Source organism: Diabrotica virgifera, chromosome 4, assembly GCF_917563875.1.
Source record: "Diabrotica virgifera virgifera chromosome 4, PGI_DIABVI_V3a".
Lineage (NCBI taxonomy): Eukaryota > Metazoa > Arthropoda > Insecta > Coleoptera > Chrysomelidae > Diabrotica > Diabrotica virgifera.
In genome coordinates this window covers 182,624,750-182,647,945 of record NC_065446.1, presented here as the reverse complement: position 1 = coordinate 182,647,945, position 23,196 = coordinate 182,624,750, and the positions used below count along the sequence as shown (strand labels likewise).

The 23,196-nt window shown below is 32.1% G+C and overlaps 1 protein-coding gene across 1 annotated transcript in view; it reads right to left on the bottom strand.

The window, feature by feature from the left end:
* Nucleotides 1-23,196, bottom strand: part of LOC126884026 (uncharacterized) — a 74,692-nt gene that overhangs the window by 10,272 nt on the left and 41,224 nt on the right. The window contains exon 4 of the mRNA XM_050649815.1: nucleotides 5,936-6,107. Coding sequence (XP_050505772.1) covers nucleotides 5,936-6,107 — 172 coding nt within the window. The remainder of the gene's footprint in view (nucleotides 1-5,935; nucleotides 6,108-23,196) is intronic.

Here is a 23,196-nt window from a genome sequence, read left to right as displayed (position 1 = left end):
CTCCAGTTTCGTTTATTAAAGTTCCCAAGTATTTATAACTTGATACTTTTTCAATTTGAATGCCGTTTATACTAATATGTGCTGGTTATGTCATGATTTTACTGAAGACCATATACTTGGTTTTTTTGATATTAATGTTTATGCCATAATTGTTGCAAGCAATATTTATGTTTGTAAGTAATCGTTGTAATTCTTCTACTGTTCTTGCAACTAGTACAGTGTCGTCTGCGTATCGAATATTATTTACAACCTCTCCATTGATTAAGATTCCTTCATTTGCTTGCAAAAGGGCTTCCTGACAGATGCTTTCACTATATACATTAAATAGCAGTGGTGACAAAATGCATCCCTGTCTTACTCCTCTACGTATTTCTATTGCTTTTGATATCTCGTTTTCTATTTTGATGTTAGCTTTCTGATTCCAATATAAGTTGAGAATTATTCGCAGATCTTTATTATCTATGTCTTTTCTTTCAAGAATGTCTCTTAGCCTATCGTGGCGTACTCTGTCAAACGCTTTTTCAAAATCGATAAAACATGCATGTACTTCTTGATTAACGTCTAGGCATCTTTGTGTAAGAACATTCAAACCGAAGAGAGCTTCTCGAGTACCTAGTCCTTTTCTGAACCCCATCTGTGTATTACTAATATCTGACTCCAACTTTTGATAAACTCGGTTGTGGATGATTTTTAGAAATATCTTTAGTAGATGGCTCATTAAAGATATTGTTCGATGTTCTGAACATTCTTTTGCATTGGATTTCTTTGGCAGTGTAACTTTGGATTTCTTTGATAGTGTCACACAGTGATAAATACTTACAGCGACTAGAAAACCACCCAAATGTGTTAGAGCTAAATTTATTAGAAAATAGGTAACAAATAAGACGCCTTAAGCAAAAATTTCCATTAGATTTACCATTCTTAACTTAAGAAACACTAATTGTAAACGTAATTGTAATACTCATATAGAGTAAATATTTATTGAAATATTTCTCTTCAGGCCATTGTAAATTTCAACAAATGTGTTTATGGTCTGTTTTTTTTAGACTGATTGCACAGTAAACAAACAATAAAAAAAATGGTTTTTACATGCATTATTTTTTTTAATCCTGAGAAAACTATTATTTAATTACTACTTTTGGCAAATTTAAACGCAAAATGCGATTGTATTATTACCGAGGGGTGAAAAAAGGAGAAAATTTAGTATGATTTTTAATTTTAAATATATATTATATTTATATTTATAATTATTTAATTATTTTTTCTCATTCAAAACAACTAATTTTGTGTATTCTAACTGACTTTCGGCCCTTGGTAATCATGTTATCTTTCATTCTGCGTTTAAATTTTTCGAAAATATTTATTAGTTTTATTAGGATTCGGTCATCAGGATTTAAAAACATCGGTCCGAAATTGTGCGCCTACGCTCTTAAATCTAGAAAGCGATACCTTAAATTTAAATTCAATTAAATGGGTGGTTTTCTAGATGCAAATTTTCTTGACTTGCAGCAAATTATTTTATATTATCTTCAAAGTCAATTTTATTATTCTTGCTATACAGTGGTGAGCGCGCTAATAACCGCCAGAATAACGCAAAAGATGGAAAATACATTTAGTTGTGAGATAAAAAGAAATGAAATTAATGGAGGTGGCAGATTTAGCGATAGAAACCTATAAACTTAGCAAGTGACAGAAAGTGGCTACTGTTCCAATCACGGCTTGTAATATAAAGTTTGACGTTATCAAACATAAAGAGAATATAAAATGCTAGTTTTGCTTTAAAATTTTGGTGTAGAATTACAAATATATTTAAAGTAGCTTAAAAAATTATTTTAATATAATTAGTGATATTAAATATTTATTATAATATAAATATTTGACAATTAAATATTTTCTTTTTGTTAATGGCAAAATGAAACACACAAACCAACAAACTAAAAACAACTGTTTGTGTAAATTTCTAAAGGCAAAAACAGAACACAAAACAGCAAAAAATCCAACAAATTGACAGTGACAAGTAAACAAATCGAAACGTCACAAATTGTCTGAAAGTGTGAAACTTTAAAAACGTCCCCAACTTTGTGTTTTTTACCTATGTTTTTTCGATGTATTGAGTCTAGAACGATCAGAATTCAGAAAAATGGGATGTAGATCTGGTCAGTTCTACATATCACCAGATTGAAAACAATGGAAACCTTCTCTGGTTACACTTATGAGGCTTCTAAAATTGGCAAGTCATAACGGATGCTGAGACTATAGAAGATGAGGGAATTTTACAATTTATAATTCACGTCCCATATGCTCAGCGCGGTAAAGTTTTAACGAGAATGTTTTCCTTCATACTCCAATCAGAGTAAACATATAAATCAACGATGAATAACCATTTTCAATTTCGTTGCAACACGAAACTCCAATCGCATCATATTCTAGTTCAATCGGAGAGTGCAGCAAGCACCTCTATCGGTTTCGAAACTTATTAGTCTCTCATAGGGATGGGAAAAACCTACCGGTTTTAACCTAAAACCGGTTTCTTTACTTCGCAATAACCGGTTTTACCGGTTGTTTTTTTGTCCCGGTTATAACCGGTTTTTTCCTTTTAAAGTAAAAACCGGTTATTAGGTTTTTACGGTGATTAGGATTAGGTTAGGTATTATTTTGGATCCCAATCATAATTATTATTCTCAAGTAATTATTCCAAACAAAACCATAATTCAAATTTTATTTTATAAATACAGAAGCAAACTGAAAGTGCAAACTCACATCAGCCAGAAACAATAAGTTTTATTATAATATTTCGTTGAAAAGGCATTTGTAATCATAATATTTACATAAGAAGGGATCTGGTTGAAGTAGACGCAAACATCATCTATTTTTCACACTTGACTCTTGACATTGAAAGTGGGTGAATGACTTTTTCTGATTACCAAAAATAATGTTCTGACTATGAATATCGAATTACCGATTACGAATACGAAACTCCAAGGATTTCCCTACGTTTTCAAAACGATACACCCATACAGGAAGTATTAAATGAGTTAAAATGTACCTATTATACAAATATACTACCATCAAAAATTTTTGATGGTAGTAAAAATAAAAGATAAATTGCATTATTCAATTTATTTTTAAGTAAAATATTTATGTTGATATTATTTTTTTTAAATCCCATTTGAAAGAGTCTGTGAAATTTTTTATAAGTTGAAATAGTTAGGTTATATTGTATATTATTGCAATATGTATATTAACCTTACGCTATATAATATTTAATACTAATCAAAAAATATATAATAATAATAAAATGATAAATAAAGATAACAATTAATAGAATAAAATGGTTTTATTAAAAATTGTGTTTTATTTATATTGATATTGATGTTCTTTCGATAGTACTAATTTTGATCATATTGATATCGAGTATCAAGTCGAGTGGAGTATCGCAAACTAAAGTGCATTGTAAATGTAACATTGTAACCTATTGGATTAAAAAAACCGAAAACCGGTTTTTGAAAGAAACCGGTTTTTTTCGGCCGGTTATAACCGCCAGTTTAAACCGTAAGCAACAAAAACCGGTATAACCGAAAAAAACCGCCATCCCTAGTCTCCCATCTGGAGGCACTTATGCTGCTCTCTCTGACGCAACCAGGACAAAACCCGGCGTGAAGTCACGGATTAGACCAGGGCGCATCTGTAAAAATATTAGTACATTTGGACGTTGAGAGGTGACCCAAATTTTTTTACAGAAATTGCTTGAAAATAAATCAAGTAATAATATTTGAGTTATCCTCCATCTCAAAAAGGTCCGGAACATTGTTTAAATAATCAAAATGTCAAAAAATTAAGGAAAAATTCGATTTTTTTCTTCGTTTTTTGATTATAACTTTAAAAGTATTCATTTCCGAGAAAAGTTGCACCGACTTAAAAGTTGCGTAATTAAATTTACTACAATATAGAATTGGTTAAACATTTAAAAAACTGTCACCCTTGTTGCAAAATATCAAAAATTGTGAAAAAAACATACAATAACAAGTATTCGCATTTTACGTTTTTCAACCATTTATGTATGCTACACTTAGAACCTTCATATTTCACCCAGAAAATTTTTATGATGTAGTAAAACAATACTGTAAATTTCATTAAGATCGGTTTAATAGATTTTGCAAAATAAATTTTGCAATCCAGCTTTCGTAAAAAAAATTCATTTTTTCAAAATGTTACAGGACTGAAAATAAAGCAGATAGCAAGTTGAAAATTTTTTTGCGTATAAAAGTGTACTGTACCTTTCATATGCAATTTTGCAAAATTAAAATCGATTAACACCACGGCGTCAGGAATTTTTTTAAATAAACATTAATTATTGGTGCTACGCGCAGGACAGCGGATAGTTTGCTCTGATTGGGCATTCCAATGACCTTTGATAATGATTGATACATTTTAATCTTTATTACATTTCGATATAAATAAATAAATTTGTTTATTGCAAAATAAAAACACATACTCTATCCTTTGAAATATCACTTTTATTAGCAACAACTTTCTTTGTTCATATATTTTAACTTAAATAATAAAAGTTTATTATTTTTAAACATATGCAATTGTTTAAACAATATTTCACAAACAATAATAAAATTAGTTTGATTTTTGTGGAATTAAAATATTAAAATACAACAAAATATAGAGTAAGAAAATAATATATTAGATAAAGATTGGAAGAAATTTTGGTGGAAATCAACTTGTGTGACTCGAACACCGCTGTCCTGCGCGTAGCACCAAAAATTATTGTTTATTTCAAAAATTTCTGACGCCGTGATAATTAATCGATTTTAATTTTGAAAATTGCAAATGAAAGGTACAGTATACTTCTATAAGCAAAAAAAAAATTCAACTTGCTCTCTGCTTTATTTTCAGTCCTGTAACATTTTGAAAAAATGAATTTTTTTTGCGAAAGCTGGATTGCAAAATTTATTTTGCAAAATCTATTGAATCGATCTTAATGAAATTTACAGTATTATTTTACTCTGTCATAAAGTTTTTCTGGGTGAAATATGAAGGTACTAAGTGTAGCATAAATGGTTGAAAAACGTAAAATGCGAATACTTGTTTTTGTATGGTTTTTTCGCAATTATTGCTATTTTGCAACTAGGGTGACTATTTTTTAAATTTTTAACCAATTCTATATTGTAGTAAATTTAATTGCGCAACTTTTATGTCAGTACAACTTTTCTCGGAAATGAACACTTTTAAAGTTATAATCAAAAAACGAAGAAAAAAATCGAATTTTTCCTTCAATTTTTGACATTTTGATTATTTAAACAATGTTCGGGACCTTTTTGAGAGGGAGGATAACTTAAATATTATTATTTGATTTATTTTCAAGCAATTTCTGCAAAAAAATTTGAGTCACCTCTCAACGTCCATCTCAAAACAGATGCGCCCTAGACTAGATTGCAACCGTGTCTCAGCATCCGTCATGGTTTGCAAATTTTAGAAGCCTCGGAGGTGTAACCAGAGAATGTTCCCATTGTTTTCAATCTGGTGGGATGTAGAGTAATATTTTTGGTATTGTTTTTTGTGCTATTAATCTTTATGTCTTTGTGATTGAAAACTTAGTCATTTGCTAGGGTATCCCTGTTATTTCGTTCGTTGCAATCCGTAACTGCACGCCGGGGTTTGTCATGGTTGGGTCAGAGAGAGCAGCATATGTGCCTTCTGATTAGAAACTAATAAGTTTCGAAACCGGTAGGGGTGCTTGTTGCATTCTCTGACTGAACTAGAATATGATGCGGCTGTAGTTTCGTGTTGCAACGAAATTGAAAATGGTTATTCATTTTTGATTTATATGTTTACTGATTCGAATATGAAGGGAACCATTCTCGTTGAACATTGAAACATTGATGTAGTTTGAAATATAAATACCTATATTAAAACGTTTATTTACCTCCAAGATTATGAGACATGCCATAAACTCCAATTGCACATCCTAGACAAAATAAAGGCTTAATGATGGGTCCAAACATAGAACGTTTAACGCCATTAATTTTTACGGAACCCATCCGGACAGACAAATAAATTAGTCCCAGAGTTGTTACACACCATATTGTGTTTAATATCTGAAAAAAAATTTAAACTCGTGATTTATAATTATGTTGTGTATATGACTACTTTTATGATGTTAATCTAGTAAATCTTAGAAACAAAAATATAGAACAATGGGGATACCACTTCCCAATACTATGGTATATTATTATGTACGCTAAACTTTTATTCTGCCTGAGCCAATTAGCAAAATACAAGGAAAAGTTATTTACCAGCAATTTTATTGCTGTAATCGAACCTTATGACTCTACATATTAATAATATAGGTATGCGAAGTCAGCAGATAATGTGCTACTTTTTTACAAACAAAATCGTGTCATTATTGCTCTATAAATCCAAAGATTTTAACTTTACACCAAAAACACTCAAATAAGAATTTATAATTTTGCATATAGACATGTTTTTCTCGATTTACTTCGACGAAAATTTTCCTCGGAAAATGTGGGCATTTCCAACAAAATCTTTAATTTTCAACTAAAATTTTAGGTAAGTAATTATTTATTAATGATTTAATATCTTCGTGACATAAAGCCCTTTTGGTATAAATTATATTTCCAGAAGCCGATGGAAATGTATTGAATAGTTTAGCAACAATTAAATTGTTAATTAACAATTGATGGTCGCGATAATAACCACAATAATTATGATACCTAAGAATAACTATGATTTTTATATAAAAAGGCACTATATATAGGGTGAGACAGATAACTGGCCTATTAGAAATATCTCGAGAACTAAAGGCAACAGAATCATGAAAATTGGAATAAAGGGGTTTTGAAGGATGATCTATTAAATGAAAATATTTTCATCTCTTTTTCAACTTCCGGTTATACCGTTTATACAGCTTATAACTTCGTTTTTTTAAATGGGACACCCTGTATATTTTTACATTTTTGGATTCTCTTCGATGTCTTCTTTCTTAAAATATAAGGATTTGTAATATTATACAGGGTATTTTAAAAGATAATTACGTTTTTTCATTAATTTCGTAGCAACATTCACACCCTGTAGAATTGTAGTAGTTTAACATCTAAAACTCTACTTACGTTCAAATGATTTTTAATATACTCTACTATTGTTAAGAATCATTAGTATAGCTAAATTTTTAATTTTAGTATACAGGGTTGGTCGAAACTCGGAATGAGTATTTTCTGAGTTTTCTTAAGTGGAACACCCTGTATTTTTGTATTGTAGTGAAATGATATTTTATAGTACTTTTTTATTTCTTAAGCATTTCCTATACCTAACTGCTTTAATTTGTGAGTTATTGGTGATTCAAACTAAACATTAATTGCAACAAAAAATACGTAAAATTTTATTAGGTTGGCCGTGAAAATACTCAATCCCAAATAATTTTTCCTAAATAAATACATATTAATCCAGACTGGTCCTTAAAATTACCAATAATGGTTTAGCTATCGAAATACCTTCTTAGTTAAGATTGTTGGTGCGATTAACAATTAAGCACAAATTAAAGCAGTTAGGTATAGGGAATGCTTAAGAAATAAAAAAGTACCATAAAATATCATTTCATTACAATACTAAAATACAGGGTGTTCCATTTAAGAAAACTCAGAAAATACTCATTCCGAGTTTCGACCAACCCTGTATACTAAAATTAAAAATTTAGCTATACTAATGATTCTTAACAATAGTAGAGTATATTAAAAATCATTTGAACGTAAGTAGAGTTTTAGATGTCAAACTACTACAATTCTACAGGGTGTGAATATTGCTACGAAATTAATAAAAAAACGTAATTATCTTTTAAAATACCCTGTATAATATTACAAAACCTTATATTTTAAGAAAGAAGACATCGAAGAGAATCCAAAAATGTAAAAATATACAGGGTGTCCCATTTAAAAAAACGAAGTTATAAGCAACTTCCGGTATAACCGGAAGTTGCAAAGAGATGAAAATATTTTCATTTAATAGATCATCCTTCAAAACCCCCTTATTCCAATTTTCATGATTCTGTTGCCTTTAGTTCTCGAGATATTTCTAATAGGCCAGTTATCTGCCTCACCCTGTATACCTATTTGTTTTTAAGCCAAAAAATTGTTTATAATTTTAAAATATTGCTAAGGCCGCTTAAATAGTCCAATTCTAATTCTGTAAAATACATTCGATAGATAGGTACAGCACGTTTTTATACAAAAATTATAGTTATTCTTATGTATCATAATTATTATGGTTATTATAGCGACCGTAAATTGTTAATTAACAATTTAATTCTTGCTAAACTGTTCGTTAAATTTCCATCGCCTTATGGAAATATAATCTATACCAAAAGGCTTTTACGTCACCAAGTTATTTAGTTATTGATGGAGATTTACTTACCTAAAATTTTAATTGAAATTTAAAGATTTTGTTGGAAAATTCCGCATTTTTCGAGGAAAATTTTCGTCTAAGTAAACGAGAAAAAACACGTCTCTATGCAGAATTTAATTGGGCTGAATTTTTATTTGAATGTTTTTGGTGTAAAGTTAAAATCTTTGGAGTTATAGAGCAATAATTAAAGAAAACACGATTTGGGGGCACCACTTGGTTTATAAAAAAAAAGTAGCACACTATCTGCGGATTTTGCATACCTATATTATTAATATACAGGGTGTTAAGTAAAGAATGGGCCATAGCTTAACCTTAGATTCCTGAGCTTAAAATAGGTCGATTTAAACTAACTTACCTTAGTAGAAAAATTGATCATAACTCAAATACAAACTTTTATTTTATTTATTCTTGAATATTTGCTGACAGACATGAGCTAGTAACACGAAATTTGGTAATCGGGGGTTTCTTGGGACGAGAAATCTAAATTAGACACCAAAAATGACGTACTACCCAGAGGGCGCCACATACGTCTTTCAGCGCTCATTTAATACACTCAATTTTTTATTCCCCACTCTATATACCTTTTGAATCAAAATTTTTATTCTCTTATTATTTTTACTCAAAAAAGATATACCACATTTATCTCAGTAAACTTAACCGTTTTCGAATTAAACGCATTTTCAATCTGGAATACAGCAAAATTTTGCATAATATCATTGTAGTTACACCCGAAAAATAAACTTAAAACCATAATAATTCTGCAAGTTCTCATATTTATCTTATTGTATCGCAAATTCCCTTATAAAAAATTTGCGGTATATTTTTGGAAATTATTTTGGTTTTAAGTTTATTTTTCGGGTGTAACTACAATATTGATATGATATTATGCAAAAAATTATGTTGCATAGCAGATTTAAAATTCGTTTATTTCGAAAACGATTAAGTTTTTCGAGATGAATGTAGTATATCTTGGTTAGGTAAAAATATTAATAGAATAAAAAATTTGATTCAAAAAGTATATAGAGTGGGTATAAAAAAATTGAACGTGTTAAATGAGCGCTGAAAGACGTATGTCGAGCCCCCTGGGTAGTACGTTATTTATGTTGTCGAATTCAGATTTCTCGTCCCAAGAAACCCTTGCTTACCAAATTTCGTGTTGTTAGCTCATGCCTGTCAGGAAATATTCAAGAATAAATAACATAAAAGTCTAACTTTGACACCCTGTATTTCAGTTATTATCAACTTTCGTACCAAGGTAAGTTAGCTTAAATCGACCTATTTTAACCTCAGGAATCTAAGGTTAAGCTCGTCACCTTAGTACTATAACTTGATAACTCCAAAATTGACATAACTGGTCCACAAGATGTACTTTATTTTCCTCCATATTTTTGAAAAACTTGAGAATTCACTTCAAACCGGTTAAGTATTTTTTTTTGTTTTAATGGCATGGATTTTATGTCAATCAGCCAGCCACAACATGACTATCTATTTATTATTGACGAAATTTGATAAAACTCAAATGCCCTAATATTCACTGCTAAAACTTGACAAGATGAGTTATCAAGCTCTTATTTAATCGAAATAATCGTGAATGCGACGTACACTGAATGCTACAACTAGCTAACTCTAGTTATGGTGTTTTTCTGAAACCATTGAGCCTACCCCGTAATTGATATCTATTGATTGGGTTCATGTTAATGCAAAAATTACAGAATTGTTAGCAATTCTGGCAACCTCCATGGCAGAGGGTTAGTTTTCAGTAGTAATAACCCAAGGACATTGATAATTGTTCGAAAAAATTTTATAACAGGTTTCGAAAGCTTGTTGCTTGGAAACAGACCGACGCCGTAGGCGGAGGTCTGTTGCCTGTAAGCAACAAGCTTGAGAAAGTTGTTAAAAAATTTTTGAGCATTTATAAATGTTCGAGGGTTATTCGGATAGAAAATTTTTTGCTGGTTATGAAAAAAAAAATACAGAGCAGAAACAATTTATTTAAATGTGCAATTAACAATTCTTCCACCGTCCGATTTCCATCTAATTCATATTTTCTATCATTGCAAAAGTCCATAAACGCTTTCCATACAAATTTTTTACTGTAAACAGTATTCTTTGGTATATTTGATTCGATAATTTCATTAATATTCTCGTCAGTATTACAAGCAAATCGTGACATTTTGAAATATTGAATATTTGAAATGTCAAAATCGAAATGAAACGAAATGTAGGTATCCATAACTACATGATTGAGTGAAAACAGCCCATGGGATCTGTTTTCAGTATAATGTTGGTTTTATTGGTTGTATTCAATCAGATGACCACAAATTAATTGATTTCATTGGATTTCTAATTGAGCAAAAAATTTTCACCAAAATAATGCTTAAAATATTAGTTTTGTTAAAAAGTTCACTTAGATGAAACAGCATGACATGCTACATTACTAAATGTTAACATTATGGTAGTGCTAAAAGTTGATAACTTTACTTTTTCATGTTATTTTCCATATCGGAAAACAAATTTGCATCGTATTCTTAAATAGATCAGTAGCCAAAAATCAAGGAACAGTATTTTAGAGCTGCTGAGTGAATTCCGTAATTACCAACATCATGGTATCAGTACAAATATCTTTAAAATCTTTAAACCCGTTTATCTCAGAACTACTAATTTCGAGTTATCAAGTTATAGTATTAAGGCGACCAGCTATGCCCCATTTTTTACCACGCACCCTGTATAAAGTCATAGGATTCGAGTCCAGGAATTAAATTGCTGGTAAATAGCTTTTCCCAAAAAGGCCTTCTCTCCGATAATCTGCCCAGACTATTTGCAGACGATGAAGTAATAATGGCACAATATTATGACGATCTAAACTATACGGCACGAAAATTAATTGAAGAGTATGATATAATATAATACGGGGCATAGAAGTAAATAAAAAGAAAACCGAATACTTGTGCTTTGGAGGAGAACAAAAAGATCTCATATTAGACGATAACACCACGATAATGCACTGCTGTGACTACAACTATCTAGGTATCATTGGTTGCGTTCGGACGACCACAGCGGCTGACTGTCAGCAGAAATCGGCTGAGTGGTTGTATCCAGCGCTGATCGGGAAATATAGTCGAGGCCTTGAAGCACAAAAAAAGGCTTTACTGTCGATTTTGGGCGCAGTAAGACGGAACTAAACTCTCTCTCACACGTTTGTATACACTAATATAACGGTTACACTGTAAGCAAAACAGAACACGTTTTTTTTTCTTATTTTGTTTTCCTGTTATTTAAATAATTTATTATAAAGGAGTGTAAATTTTTTTTTTATTTAAATTAACGTGTCTCAGCAACGCAGGCCATTGGCACGGTTACAAAAGTAAGGTTTACAATATGTTTAAATTACAAGAATTAAGAAAATTAAGAATTTAAATTAAGAAATTACAATATCAGCAAAATGATAAAAAATCAACATTTATATGGCGTAGTAGGTATAACCGAGAGTCTTTGAGAAACATTATCACATTATTAAAGTTACTATTATCACTAAGAGTGGTGGTTTCGTCTTCATCCAGTTTATGTTGTCTTCGGGTGTTCGTGTATAGCTGGCACTCAACTAATACGTGTTTGACGGTGACGCAAGTGTTGCAGGTATGGCACCAAGAGAATTTCCCTGGCTCATCAGGTAACCATGAGTAAGACGGCAATGTCCAATTCTTAGTCTTCTCATGACAACTTTGTCCCTTCTACAAAGTGCTGGTATTTTTAAGGTAGGTATTCTGGGATGAATATTATGGAGTTTTGAGTTTGTTCTATTCCAGAGGTTTTGTCAGACTCTCAAGAAAATTTGGTTTACTGTATATTGTACCCCTTAATGAAATAATTGACCACGGCTGCCAACTTCTTATGGCTATGTACAATGCCCCGATAAGTTTCAGGAAACCGAATATTCCTGAGCAGTTTAAACTGAGTAATATCCAATTACATGAAACTTACCGATACAGAATGTACTTAATGGCTATTGCCAAAAATAAAAAGATTGTCATTGGAAAAATTATTTCATCTGTTGATGCATTTACCCAGCATTTTAAAAAGGGTATATTTAAAAACACAAATTGGCTGCATGTAGAGGACAGTAACAGGAACCCAACCGATTGGGGATGGGAATTACAAAATAATGTATTAATTCCAGTTAGAATGACTCAGCCACCTGGTCCTCCAAACATTTTAAATTTAATATTCTGTAGTTGTAAGTCAGACTGCGGCAACTTATGCGGGTGCAGGAAGCATGGGTTAGTTTGTAATTGAGCCTGCAAAAATTGTTCAGGCTCTGATTGTACAAATATTGCATTGGACTCGAGAGAGGAAGGCAATAATGAAGAAGATGATGATAATGATAAAGAAAATGAATTTTAAAGATAAATTACGATAAATTTTGTATAATGAACTTTTTTAACCATAAATATATTATAATAATAAAAATTATGTTTATTATAATAAAAATACCACCCTTTTCGATCACTATAGTTACATCGAAGAAAATAGATTACCCCAAAAACTTCCGAGTAACGAGGTTAAACTAATTATATGATAAATTACCATAATACTCCAGAAGAAGACGTTTATTACACATGCTGCAAGCACCAGGTACTTTGAACACTTTCGCCGACCTCATATTCATTTTCAGCGACCCCAAAAACCCCCCGAGTTACAAGTTTGGGCCAATTATTTAACAAATTGCCATAATACTCCCGACGAAGACGTTTATTACACCCGCTGCAGGCACCAGGTAGTTTGCACACTCTCACCGACCTCATATTCGTTTTCAGCGCCCCAAAGACCCCCGAGTAAGAAAACTTACCGAGTTGCAAATTTATAATAACTGCCTATTTCAAAATGCACTTTCGAAATGCATTTTTCTTATGCACAAATGCAATTTGAGATTCTTATTCATTACATTAGTTCACAAAATTTCCTGACATTATCCGCATTAAAATCCGTCTTACTGCAAAAAAATCGACACTTCAATCCTTCAATGCCTCGACTATTAGTAAATCTCTCAGCGGCTGACTTCCAGCGGTGTCGTCTAAACGCTACCGCTTAAGCCTGGGTTTCCTCGAAAGCGGTACCGATAAACTGCGACCGTAACACTGCGATGAATTACGTCAGATTACGGTGAAAAATTCAAGGTTCTTCACTGCGGCAATAGAATGTGCAAACTCAGCAAGCGGTGGCTTCCAACGCATCCTTGGAAACCACCGCTATTATTTTGCGTGGTGCAGTTTTTTATGGCGTCATGTAACAAAAATACTACTTTGCAGTAGTATTTGTTGAACTAAAATGATAAGATGAAATGAATGAAGGAAGGGTGATGAACTGATAATGGAAGTATGGAGAGACAGAGGCAAACTGAATAGAGTTGGCTAGCTATAGATGCAAGAGAGCAACTTGATACTCAAGGATGGATACGGCTCGTTTGCATGCCTGTCGAAGAACAGTAGCTCAACCTAAAGAGAGATGATGACTAGAAAAAGGGAAATCTTTTAAGATAAAAATATATGTTCAGAAAATAAATTAGATAATTATAATAATATAATAAAAATAGAAGAATATAGGAGATAAATAAAATAGACTGAATTATGGGCGCCAGAAGTTGGAATGGACCAAACTTCCAGGTATCTTACACTGCTGTTAAATAGTAAATATATTAAATTCAAAAATGGGAAAAAAAATAATTGATATACAAAACAAATAAATATTTATTAAATATAACTACTTAGATTTTTGACAACCTCTGAGTTAGAAAAATACAAACTATGTAACTCTAAAATGACAATGGGAAATAATTACCTATAGTAATATAAATATAATCTATAGTTACATTAGTAATGGAGTAGCTCTTATATGGAGCATACCCCCAACTTACATATACTAGGTTAAATAACAACGTTCACCAAATAATTGTACGATTGCAATACGTACAGCAACGTTAAACCCTATAGAACTAATGAACCAGAATATAATTACGGGAGGATTATTCACAATGAATAATTTCCGTAACTCTCAAAGAGTTAAATAGGCACTAGCCTCATTAAGGTGAACCTACGGTCTACTTGATATATAAAAATCAGTTGCTTCGACACGTAGTCACTAAAAAATATAACAAGTAAAATGGATAGCTATTCAAAGGGAATAGCGTCCAAAGATATAATTAAAAATTGATTAAATGAATTTAAGTAAAGTTAAGCAAATAAGTTAAATAATTATGATTGACTAAAGAAAGATAAAAGTTATATGAATAAGTTAATAAATTAAGCAAATTAAGAGGAAAAAGTATATAAATTTAAATTGATAAGTGGAGACAAGCAAGGTTAGTACTAAAAATATAAAGTTAATTAAGTAAATAAATGGTACAAGTAAATTTCAGGTAATATATAAAGGTAAAGAGAATCTCATATGGGGAAAAGATGATCTGAGCTCAAACCTCTTTGACCAGAGAGTTTACTGGTTTGGGGAACACTATCAACTATTATAGATATATAAAAACAATATGCAACTTAAATATTGAAACAAAATATGTGCGATAAACTATAAAACTTAATCATCAAAATAAATGTCCCGAGTCTTATACAAAAAATGAATGTGGTGTAATAGTGGAAGTGACAATCACTAGCAGATACTAAGTGTCCCAAAACAAACCCTATATGGTCCCCGAGAGTGTCCTTGCTACGGATTCCAAAATCCCTGGTAGGCGAATTAGCACAGGGATGGTGCTAGCTTGTACCAATTAATATACCGATGCCCTTCTGGGGTGCAGAGGGCAGGATACAAAGTAGGTATGTGGAAGGTTCTCCAGGCTGGTCTCCAAATGACCTGGCTTGGCGTAGAACAGTTGCTCCCAGTTGTGAGGGGAGCTGACGGACTGGTTACAGTTTAAGATTTCCCCCAAGTGGCTAAAAACAAACATGTCCCGTTTAGTTTCAATGTCAGAATCTAAGGAAAGGTCAAAGAGCCAAAGGAAAAGAAATGATATATCTTTTTTTCAGAATGAACAACAAAAAGAAGATCATTAGCAAAAACAATGATGGATTTGACCTTGATTCACATTACACACATTAATTTGGGATTTAACTTTAAATTCAATATTTAATACAGAATATGATTTTTATCTGAAAAATATGTCTATAAAGGGTATTTTTTTTATTATTAAAAATGGTATGGGATAATGTAATGTGTTGTAAATTTTAAGAAAAATACTGGCTTTTGGAACGAATTTAAGGTGGCTAGAATACACACAATCTAATAGAATAGAGAATAATGAATGTAATCTGTAAAATTTGAATTCAATATTATGAGGTTGACATAACCCCACAAATCAAATGATATAATTTACAGGATATGTGACAAGATAATCTTCATCTGAGTGTATATTTTCGAACTATGGATATAATTAAAGATACTAAATTCAAAGAACAACTTCGATTCATACATTTACAGAAATAAATTCAATAGGAATTTAATATGACATGATAGCGGCCATATTCGTTCCTTTTTCTCAAACTTTTTTAAGAGTAAAAAATTTACCGGATGACATGACTTCCAATTCCTCCGGGATCTCCCAAAACTTAGTCTCCTAGCTTCTCCAAAACACCACCAATAATTTGCCACTAAATATCACTTATAAAAGCTTGAAACTATTGTATTAAAATTTCCGTCCTTTTCAATCAGTCATCCGCCACTTTTCCGTTCTAGCGTCCCAAGCGAAGTGTCAATTATTTCCTGTCGTTAGACGAGAAGCCCCACAGAACGAAACTCACATGACAGCGAATGGTGTCTAATACCAACTGAAGAACTCGTGCCAACTACTAGTTAAGTATGACGTCAGTCAAAGATTTATTTTAGTTAGATCTTATTATTTTTAAGTATAATTTAATGACAAACCGTTATTAAAATTTAAATAAAATAACTATAAAGATAATTAAAGTTAACGGACTGTTATATTCCCCTTCTACTCGGAGAAAAAAAATTTTAAGCAAAAATTTTTTTTTTTTAATTCAAAATATTAATAACCAAGTGGTAATAATCTATCATTCTACGTTGACCCGCAAGATTACAAGTAACCACAAATTAGGGATCAGGGAAAGAAGGATGATTACTACACCAAAACTATGAATCGGAAAAGATGACTCGAAGTCATATTAAAATGTCATCGACATTTTGTCTGCAAACCAAAACATAAGCTAAATAATGTACTAAAGTTCATAATGACAAATAAATGTCGAATTGGCACTAAATGCAAAATTGAACAATCCATGGACATCAAAGTTATAAAGAGTATATCCAAGGACGAACAACCAGGCAAATGTATGAGCCAATTCGCACCATAACACAAGTAAATATACTAAAGTAAGACAAAAGAAATCAACAACTGAAATAAGTGAAGAATCGAACACTTCATCCAAAATTGAACTACCAATGGACACCAGATTCGTAACAGCATATCCAGAGAAGAACAATCAGGAATATTTATGGAACAATTCTCACCAGTGCCAAATAATACAAATAGTAAGCATATCAAAGTTATCCAAAAACTCATTAATCAAAATAAATGTGGAATCGGACACTTAATCCAAAGTCGGACTATCAATGGACACCAGATTCATAAAGCATATCCACAGAAGGACGGCCAGGAAGATTTAGGGACCAATTCACACCAATACTAAATCACATAAATTAATTAGGCCTATGTACAACCACAACCGGTAATACGAGCCTATACAACCAAATAAACAAAATAAGTGAGGACTCGGACGCTTTATCCAAAATCGGACTATCAATGGACACCAGATTTATAGGAGCATATCCAAAGAAGAACGATCAGGAAGATTTGTGTACCAATTCTCACTAATACTAAATAAACTAAATTAGGTCCATCGACTCAAGTAAGTCGTTGACTAACTAAAATTGGTCCGTGCTGTTGTTCACTAGCTATAGCTATAGCTGATAACGTACCAATTGTAATAAAAAAAAATCTAAAAGGTGAACTGCCAAGGTCTATGACACCATGATAAATGATAGAAAAAAAATATGACAAGAACGAGCAACCAATTTGGAATAAAACTGTAGATTCATACGTTCTCGCATACATAGAATTATCCAGGAAATATTCCTGAATCTCAACAACAAACTAATGCCTCAGGAAAGAAGAGGAAATCTACTAAAATAAGCAATTCATTTGTCCAAACACCTCAAATACTAAAAGGAACCTACTACCTATGAAGTACGGGACATAATGTAAACTAAATATTCCCTATCAAATGCTAAAAAATGTAACTGGAATGATTGGAATAATTACACAAGGATGGTCAGGACATGTGGCCAACATTTCCTGACCAGAAATATTTTGATGAATAAACATCTGCGTACTCTGCTATGAAAACATAGGTTACGAAATCGGATAGCAGTGATCAGTTGCTGAATTTCGAACCCACGCATTCACTAGGTTACCTAGGAACCCACATTACAGAGCATTGGCAGACTAGTTCTTAAGAAGAAATCCATACATACATCAGAATTCCAAACTAATTCCAGAATCATACTGTGTAGGGCATAAGGATATAAATTATTATAAAGTATTTAGGATATCTATGACAAATGTTGATAAAGTAAACCAATATAAAATTAAGAACCACCCCATCTTTCCAATATGGCAAATCTAATAACAAGATAATAAAAGATACATATAAAAAAAAAATAGTATGTAGTCAAATATCAAAAATACAACATACAACCTGAGATAAGTAGTGTATAATATTCTTAGTTCCATAGTTCCATACCAAATATCAATATTAAACCAACGTACTTGCATGAGCTTACATATTCAAATATATAAATATACAATAATCAACAACCCTTCTATGCTAAGGGGTAGGTGCACAATCTAAAAATTACAAGTAGGTTCTTATTAACTGGGTAATCCTACTAACAGTATTAATAATTAATAATGTTGATGCATAATAATTAAAATGCAACATTAATAATGAAAAAAAATGATAAGCTCATACATAAGCGTACTAAAAAAAAATAATTAACCTAATGATTCATGTTGTTCTGAAGCTATTTTTTTGTGGCATTTTTACAATTTTAACTATTTAGAATGGGAAATAAGCCACAATATTATTAAAAAATGATTTTTATTAACGTTTCGACGCCCAAATCGGGTGCCGTTGTCAAAATACAAAATACTATTAATATAAACAAAAATGTTGTTGCTTAGTAAAAAAATTCTTCTAATAATTTATTTAATTTGACTCATTTATATCGGCAATTCAGATACATATGATACATTTTAAAGTAGAAGACTTTAAAATGATATTGCCAATATTTATGAGTTGCGTTCCTGGGACGACTTTACTGAAAGATAGTTCATTCGATTACATGAAATCAACCCCAACTCAAGAATATCCGTCACAAAAAATCATAGCATGTGATCTGTCTTTAAAAAGACAACCACATGCAACGGTGACATTAAAATTCTCGCGTTAGAGATCTCATAGTAAATCACGAGGGAAAACCAGGAAAAACCTCGTGATACTATCCCGACATCGTAAGTATTTGGTCTTACATTTAATTTACTCTCAAAATTAATACCAAATTCTTACTATAATTTTGTTTAAATTATAAATAATATCAATAATACATGTAATTATAATACACAATTAGTAAGTCAATAGTCGAGTTAGTTCATATTTTATATTTTAGTATTACTTATATACCCATGTATTATTGATATTATTTATAATTTAAACAAAATTATAGTAAGAATTTGGTATTAATTTTGAGAGTAAATTAAATGTAAGACCAAATACTTACGATGTCGGGATAGTATCACGAGGTTTTTCCTGGTTTTCCCTCGTGATTTACTATGAGATCTCTAACGCGAGAATTTTAATGTCACCGTTGCATGTGGTTGTCTTTTTAAAGACAGATCACATGCTATGATTTTTTGTGACGGATATTCTTGAGTTGGGGTTGATTTCATGTAATCGAATGAACTATCTTTCAGTAAAGTCGTCCCAGGAACGCAACTCATAAATATTAGCAATATCATTTTAAAGTCTTCTACTTTAAAATGTATCATATGTATCTGAATTGCCGATATAAATGAGTCAAATTAAATAAATTATTAGAAGAATTTTTTTACTAAGCAACAACATTTTTGTTTATATTAATAGTATTTTGTATTTTGACAACGGCACCCGATTTGGGCGTCGAAACGTTAATAAAAATCATTTTTTAATAATATTGTGGCTTATTTCCCATTCTAAATAGTTAAAATTCTAATGATTCATAAATTGGAAGTCATCTAACAACCATGCCAAAAGATAAAAATGGAGATATGTACCTGCTCTATCTGGTGAATAAAATATTAAACTAAAATACTGAATCTTAATAAGGATCGAGCTAAAGACAAATAGAGGAAGAAGTTAGCTCAAACAACCCTATAAAGTTAATCTTCTTCCGAAGATGTAAAATCAACCTCATCCATGGTGTTATCAGGCAGTAAATCCTTTATGTGAAATTGTCCAATTCGTTTGTTAGTCGAATTGTCCTTCAATTCATATACTAAAGGAGATATTACCTTCACAACCGTACAGGGAATATATTTCTGGCAAAATTTTGCCGAAATAGCATCACCCTTATTAGACTTTACAAAGTTTCGCTTCAACACTCTATCTCCAACGAAGAATCGCAGATCTCTTTTTCTCAAATTATACTGCTGCTGGTTCCTTAAATAGGAAGTTTTTAACTTCTTCCGAATGTCAGAAAAAATTTGAGGTAGAGTCTGGAGATCATCTAGGCGATGAAGGTTATCGGATATCTGAGGGAGATTTGTGGAAGTGTCTGAAATTGCACCAAAATAGTCACCAGATAAAGCAACATTTCTACCAAAATTGAGATATGCAGGAGAACATTGGGTAACCTCATGGACAGAGGTCCTTATGGCTTGAGCTATGGAATGGATATATTGATCCCAAGCTCTGTGATCTGGGAATGTATAGGACCTTAGGGCTGTGACAATACTGCGATTCACTCTCTCAGTATGATTGGCTTGAGGATGGTAGGCAGCATTATAAAAGGTCTTCTGAACCTTATATTTAGTTAGAAGGTCTTTAAAAGCCTTTGACACAAACTGAGGACCATTGTCACATGACACAATTTGGGGAACACCAAACAACAAAAAGACTTGTTCCTCTAAATATTTCAGAATAGCTGGAGTTGTGGCCTGACGAAGAGGACAAACTACAGGAAATTTGGTGAAATAATCCACAACTACCAAGCAGTAAGTATTACCCTTATAACTACGAGGATAGGGTCCAATGAGATCCAACGAGATCATCTGCCAAGGAAAATTAATGTTCCTAAAGGAACCCATGAGTCCAGCTTGTGGTAAATTACTGGGTTTACAAGTCGCACAAACTAAACACTTAGAAATATACTTTTTGATAGACTTGCGCATGCCAGGCCAATAATATAATTCGGCAATACGATGAAAAGTTTTATAAAAACCAAAATGTCCAGCAGTAACTTCATCATGAAACATACGTAATATGTTCTCCCTATTTGGCGTAGGTACAACTATTTTCCAATCTGACATATTGGATAAGGCCTCTATAGGACTTAAGATATGTTTGTACAGTATATTGTTCTCTACCTTAAAATCAGGATAATTTTGTGGGTCTTGAGTAACCCTATCAATCATATTCTGATACCACTCGTCAGGAGTTAAGGTGGACAAATCTAAGACATTAAGATCATGGACACGGGAAAGAGCATCAGCAACCACTACACCGTTGGCCTTTCGATGAACAATCTTATATGAATAGGCAGCCAGTTTGCATATCCATCGGGAAAGTCTCTGAGATGGGTTTTTCATACTATGAAGCCATACCAAGGAACTGTGGTCCGTAATTATGGTGAAATTACGGCCCTCTAAATAATAACGAAATGCTTCCAACCCATGTATGATAGCTAAGAGTTCTTTCTCAGTGGTGGAATAGTTTTTCTGGGCCTTATTCAATTTCTTACTCGTGTAAGCTATGGGATGTTCCGAGCCATCTTTCAACTGGAACAATACGCCACCAGAAGCAGTATTAGAGCAATCAGTCATCAAATAAAAATGCTCATTACAATTAGGTGACATCATGACTGGTGCGCTAGTTAAAGCCTCTTTAACGCGCCTAAAAGCTTCATCAGCCTCAGGAGTCCAGGTAATGGTCTGCCCCTTTTTCCTGTTCTTCAAAAGATCCGTAAGAGGTGACAACAAGGTAGAGTATGAAGGTACAAACCGGCGATAATATCCACACATTCCCAATATCCTACGGACTTGGGTGGTGGTCTTAGGTATAGGAAAATTCTTAATAGCAACTATTTTCTCAGGATCAGTCCTTAGACCCTGATTATCAACGACATAACCCAAAAACTTAAGACTAGGGCGACAAAACTGACACTTATCCAGATTAATTGTTAGATTAGCTTCCTTAAGACGTAAAAACAATTTATCTAAAATTTCCATATGAAGGGAAAAATCAGGAGTGACTACTAAAATATCGTCCAAATAATAGAAAACATAGGGCTCTAACTGTGGACCAATGACTAAATCCATCAGACGACACATTGTCTGAGGAGCAGAAACAAGACCGAAAGGCATGGTGACAAACTGGAATAATCCTTTACCACTGACAGCAAAAGCAGTATATTTCTTGCTCTCTTCACTCAGTGGGATCTGTAAAAAGGCCTTAGACAAATCAATCGAAGAGATGTATTTGGCATTCTGAAGTTTGCTCAAAATCACGTCGATTCGGGGAATTGGATAAGCATCCCTGTTAGTGGTGATACTGTTTAGTTTTCGACCATCAAAGCAGATCCTGAAGGATCCATCCTTCTTCTTTGTTAACCAGAGTGGGGAACAATAGGACGACGTTGAATGTTCTATGATATTTAAAGCAAGCATCGAATCGACTTCTTTTTCTAAATCTGCCTGCCAGGCTTGAGGTATGGGATACTGATTTAATCTGAAAGGAGTAGGATTTCCCACCTCAATAGTGTGAGATATTAATGAAGTACGACCTAGTTTGTCATTTGAAGAAATAGTAGTAAACTGAGAGATCATATTCTCCAATTGCCTTTGTTCAGAACTAGATAAACTGGAAAAATCATGAATAGCACTAAGGGTAGACAGATTAAATTCAGATATGGAAAAAGAAAAATCAGAACAACTTAAGGTGCTATTAAAAGCATTGAAGAAGTCCATACCTAAAATTATAGAATTCTGTACAGAAGGAATAACATAAAATGTAATTTTCCTACATAAATTTGCCACTGTGATTTCAATTTGGAGTTTGCCTGTAATAGATTGGACTGTACCATCTGCAGTAGATACTTGCAAAGATGAAATGGGCATAATGGGAATATTAGCATTTTTCAATAAATTTAATGAATGTGCTCCTATCAATGAAATATTAGAGCCACTATCTAATAAAGCTAAACACGATTGTCCTAAAATTTGAATAGGTAGATATGGCCTATTATCATTTTGTTTCCTAACTAATAAAGAGTTAATATCTAAATCTAAAATATTTGGTTGGATACAACCATTATATGGAACTACTTCACCATCAAAATTATTATTATACTTAACACTACCAATTAAAGAATTTGTGGCTTTGCAACCCTGTGAATCATGTGCGTTCAACGTATCATGACTAAAACTTAATTTCTGGA